Genomic DNA, 5,000 nt, shown 5'->3' with positions numbered 1-5,000 from the left:
AGACAACTTTACAAGAAAGATTGCGCCGAACTAGCCATCGTAGTTCACTGAGAAATTTGGTTTGAACTGACCATCTGCAGAATGTGGAAAGCATTATAAAAAATACGCCCTACATCTAGAGAGTCTTTCCGTCGCAGCCGTGCTGCTTTGCTGAAAGATATTTTAGTTTCCCCGCAAAACAAACAACATTGCTCCATAAGGTAACCGATTATATTGATCGAAAATTATTTCAGAGTTTTAAATTCTCAGGCTTTGTATCGCGTTGAAAACAATTTCTTTTATTGAAAAACTGCTGCTCCGTCCGTATTTGCTCTGTTCTAAACCGGTCAGTCAAACCTGGACACTACAGCGTATTACTGTGTCATATTTTGCGCATTCTCTTGACCAAATATGGTAAAATGGTGTAATAGTGGAATAATAATAGCTATTAATATTATTGTGTGATCATCTCCTGCCCATCTATCTTCTACCTGGATAATTCATGTCATGGCTTGTAATAGCTAAGGCACATGTCCATGTCTGTGTTGTGGTTCAAATTTCTTCTTGATGCAAAAATTTTTCAAACGAGTTCAATTTAATTTTTCTTTGTCTAATATTCATTATCATAATCTGAAACATTGAACTGGTTAAAAAAAATTTGTACCAGGAAAAAAATTGAACCACAACAATGCAAACCTTCCTAAAATAATGTGCTACTGTAATCCCAAGTCTGATATCTGGGTACTTGGTGAATCATTATTGCATGTACATATATATCAGGCAAACCCAGGTATCCCTGCCAATTTTGCAAAGTGCTTTATAATTGCAAAGTGATCACAGTGATCATGATAATAATATTAATGATAATAACAATAATTTAATTTGAAAAATGATAATAATTTTGCAGTGCCACATTGACGATGTCAAAACTAAGGATTATGATCACAATAATTGTGACACACTTGACGTGCTACTATGACAAAAAAATCACTTCCTTTTTTTCCTTCAGATTTCAAAAAGTGTGATTGCTTAACTTGACTGGAAAGATTTTGAGCTTTGATTTTTATCCAAAGGCTGTTCACTTTGAGTGTAAGTTTTGGATTTCACGGTCCGCCATTACTCATGTTCCAAACTGACCAACTGGACTTCAGAGGGGTTGGGTCTAGGCAAAAGTGATGTAATTTACTCACTAATTTAAAATTGCAGAGTTAAACGTACCTTATTACATATGCAAAACACGAGTTTAAAAGTCTGAAAGCCCGAGACTCCCGTGTTGCATATAGACATGCATTACTCTTAATTAAATTACTGAGTCTTTGACGACATTTTCTCCTCAATCCAGCTCTCTCAAGATTTTCAAGTTAGTAATGGCAGACCATTCAGAAGGACAATTCCAGTTGAAATAAACAGCTGTCTTTTTTAAATCAAGGCCTAAAACTTGGGTCACTTAGTGTTTAAATACTAGTTAACACAGTTTTGAAATCCAAAGAAAAAGAAGAATAATTGAGTTTTTGGTCATAGTATCACTCTAACATACACATAGTATTTAAAAACAAAAGTGATCTACCGCTATTATTGTGAAAAAAAAAAAATCTTTACCTTGACCATAACTAGACGGCAACTTAGCCACAGTTGGTGGTGGGAAAGTGAGGTTTACATTGTCATTGCACATGTCAGAATAACAACAATGCACTGTATGACCTCTCATAGGATCTCCACATAAAAACTTGTGTCCCAATGGTGAGCTGCTGCAAGACTTAAACTGACGAACTTGTCCATTTCCAAATCGATCCAAATAAACCATACAAGCACCTTCTGTGGTGCAAGTTAAATTTGTCTTATCGCAGTATGTATCTTTAACATGTCGACTACATCTGCAGACCAGCTGACGCCAACTTCCAACTAAGAGGTAAAAAACAAAGTCAGCTTCTAAGGCAGTACAATCCCTTAAGTAATAATTATTGTAGAAGGCATTATAATGGTGATGGACAAACAGATTTGAGGTTGGGAAAGATTAGTGTTTATTTCACTGAGGTAAACCAAAAACTAATGAACTGATTAATTAATTTGAACAGGATAGTTAAAAGTGGAGCAATCTTCTAAAGTTTTGTAAAAATGTTCCCAACAAAACTGTACAGCTCTTTCTGAGTCAAATAAATCGTAAACTTTACAATCAGATGGAAAGTAGAAACAATATTATTACCTAATTTTCTGCAGAAATTCAAAGCTTTTTAATAAAAACTACATCTGTGATTCAGGGAGGTGCGGTGGCCTCATGGTTAGTGTGGTCGACTCCGGAGCGAATGGTCTGGGTTCGGGTCCTGTCCAGGAACATTGTGTTGTGTTCTTGGGCAAGACACTTTACTCCCACAGTGCATCTCTCCAGCCAGGTGTATAAATGTGTATAAATGCTGGGGGTAACCCTGCGATGGACTGGCATCCCATCAAGGGGGGAGTAGAAATACTCTTAGTCGCTTCATGCCATGGAAACCGGGATAAGCTCCGGCCTGATGGGCCACTTGGCTCGTATGCAGACTATACCTTAGATCTTTAATTCTGAGTGCTAATAAATAGTCTAAAGAGGCTATATACATGTAATATTACGACACAACGCTTCCAAACTGAGTCAAACTAGTTTATGGCTGCCCATATGTAGCAATATTTAATCCCCCTTGAAACAGGTCCAATTTAAACCGACTTAACTGTGAATTTAACCCCTAAAGCAAATTTCGTTTAATCCAAACCTATTTGATTTAAATTTTTTTACTGTTTTTTTTTTTACTGGTGCCACATATGAACATCCCAGGCAAGATTATGAAAAGTCTAAAAAAGAGAAGAAGGCAATTGAGTTTGTGTTATTGCTATGCTTTGAGGATGATGAGGTGGACGAACCAAACCATCTGAAGTAAGATTCTGTGATAATGTCTGGTATGAAAGAAAGGTGTATTTGAATGTGGGTCATAGGTGAAAGATTGAAGTCATCCTCGCACTTAGCTGGACAATTTTCAAGAGAAATTTTTAAAAGAACTAGTCTCTGATAAAAGACACCTGAAAAATTCAGACGGTTCCAATGGGATCGGAACCCATGACCTCTGTGATGCCGATGCAATGCTCTACCACTGAGCTATGAAGCCACACAGTTAGGAGCAGCTCATGTGTTCCTGCGCACTTCAGATTACCAGACATGACCACAGAATCCCACTTCAAATGGTTTGGTTCATCAACCTCATCATCCTCAAAGCATAGTGTGACCATATACTGTTGCGTGTTCTCAAGTAACAACACGCAGATTGACATTTGAGTATGTAACTGAATGATTAGAGACAATTGTGTTGCATGTGCTCATGTCTATACGCTAGAAATGTAGAGATCTGTATACCTAATTCTTGTGAAGTCATGATTAAAAAATGAACCTTTAAACACATAGCAATAACATGAACTCAAGCCGAAGCATCAACAGCTTGCCATTCGAGCTGTCTTCATTAACTTGTACGTTCTTTGCCTCAACTGGGTCAGTGACAAGGCCATCTGGTGAAGCGGCCATCTGGTGAAGCTCCCAAAAATCCAGGAGTCTTTGATACAAAACATCCACACAAATTGACCTCAAGGCCTGCATGACCTCCTTTCTGCATTTTGTCTTTATATTGAGTAATTATGAGCTCTTCATTTTCAATTCCCTCTCTCATGGCTTTTGCTTGAACTTGCTCATTGTAATTTAAAACCTCCTTTATAATCTTTGAAGGAGACGTGCCTGCTTTATGTGGACAAGCTACTCTGTGACATTTAGATGCAGTAATTCTTCCAAATCGGGGATCAAACCATTTTTCATTGGTTGATTGACCTCTAGTTTCCCTTTCAACTTTGGATATGTCATCATCATTCAAGAAGAGGTTGTGTTTAATTTTGGGGCACCTTTCTCTTATTTCATCCAAGCTCAATGGTTGGTTAATCAAGAGAGCTGAACGAGATTCATCCACACCCACATTCATGCTGATATTGGTTGTTGAATCTGAACTGGGTATGTTGTCATTTGTAATTAATGGCAGTGGTTGGAGACACCATATTTTCTCACTTGTGGTAGTTGGACAGGGTGTGTTAAAATTACTTGTGGGAGTAGCATTGGTTGTGCTAAAATCCTTCAGTTGCAAATGAAGGACGGATCCTCTGCCAACCTTGCCAACCAAAGAATCAACGAGAACAATATCAGAAGAATTCGGAGTCATTTTCCCAAAATGAACGGATGGATTTCCTTCGAAAATAGCATCTCTAAAATTTTCAGCAGCCTCAGGGTCAAGCCTTCTGCTCTTAATTGGATGTGGGTCATAAAACGTCGATGATACTCCCCTTCTCTTTTGACCAGGTAAGTCAGTTTGATGTCGTGGCTTGAAAAACTGTGATGCCATTATAGGCTCCTGCATCATGGTTCGTTTCCCAGGAAGACCCCATTTTCTAGGTTTTGAAGTACATGGACAATGATCTTTACACTGATTTGTTAGCAACTTGTTTCTAGACATTTCGTCTAACATCCATAAAATTATTATTGCCATAACATGGCAACAGCAGCCACTTTTCCCAGCCGGACATTTTGAATCGCACTGGGCTGCTACCATTTTTGACTTTCCATTCAGGTTAACTATAATTCTTACTTTATATTTTACACCTTTTTTATAAGGTACCCAGCACAGAGCTCGTACGTAAATAATATTGTTGTGGTTTGGAAACTTGCAGGTCATGTACGAATGGCAGTAATCTTAACCCTTTCGTGCTCGACATCTCAGCAACTACCTCACCAGGCGTTGATTTCTTTGTTGCTTTGCCACACTCTTTCAAATGGTCCAGAGTATCGGTAGGCACAAACACTGGAAGGACCGAAAAATCCTCCTTAAGGACGGTGCCTACTATTGTTATTTCGCATACGTTCTGCGCATCTCGAGATACTCGGATTTCCTATCGGTGATGCTTACTACAACAAGTTGCAAAATTGTTGAGACACTTTCATTAAAAAACACCTTTTCTAACTT

The 5,000-nt window shown here is 38.2% G+C and overlaps 1 protein-coding gene across 1 annotated transcript in view; it reads right to left on the bottom strand.

The window, feature by feature from the left end:
- Nucleotides 1-5,000, bottom strand: part of LOC138049577 (activin receptor type-1C-like) — a 45,912-nt gene that overhangs the window by 34,910 nt on the left and 6,002 nt on the right. Inside the window, exon 2 of the mRNA XM_068895921.1 lies at nt 1,579-1,881. Within this exon, the coding sequence (XP_068752022.1) occupies nt 1,579-1,881 (303 nt within the window). The remainder of the gene's footprint in view (nt 1-1,578; nt 1,882-5,000) is intronic.

Source organism: Montipora capricornis, chromosome 5 (genome assembly GCF_036669925.1).
Source record: "Montipora capricornis isolate CH-2021 chromosome 5, ASM3666992v2, whole genome shotgun sequence".
NCBI lineage: Eukaryota > Metazoa > Cnidaria > Anthozoa > Scleractinia > Acroporidae > Montipora > Montipora capricornis.
Note: the sequence above shows the minus strand (reverse complement) of the source record. Positions and strands in the feature narration are given on the sequence as shown.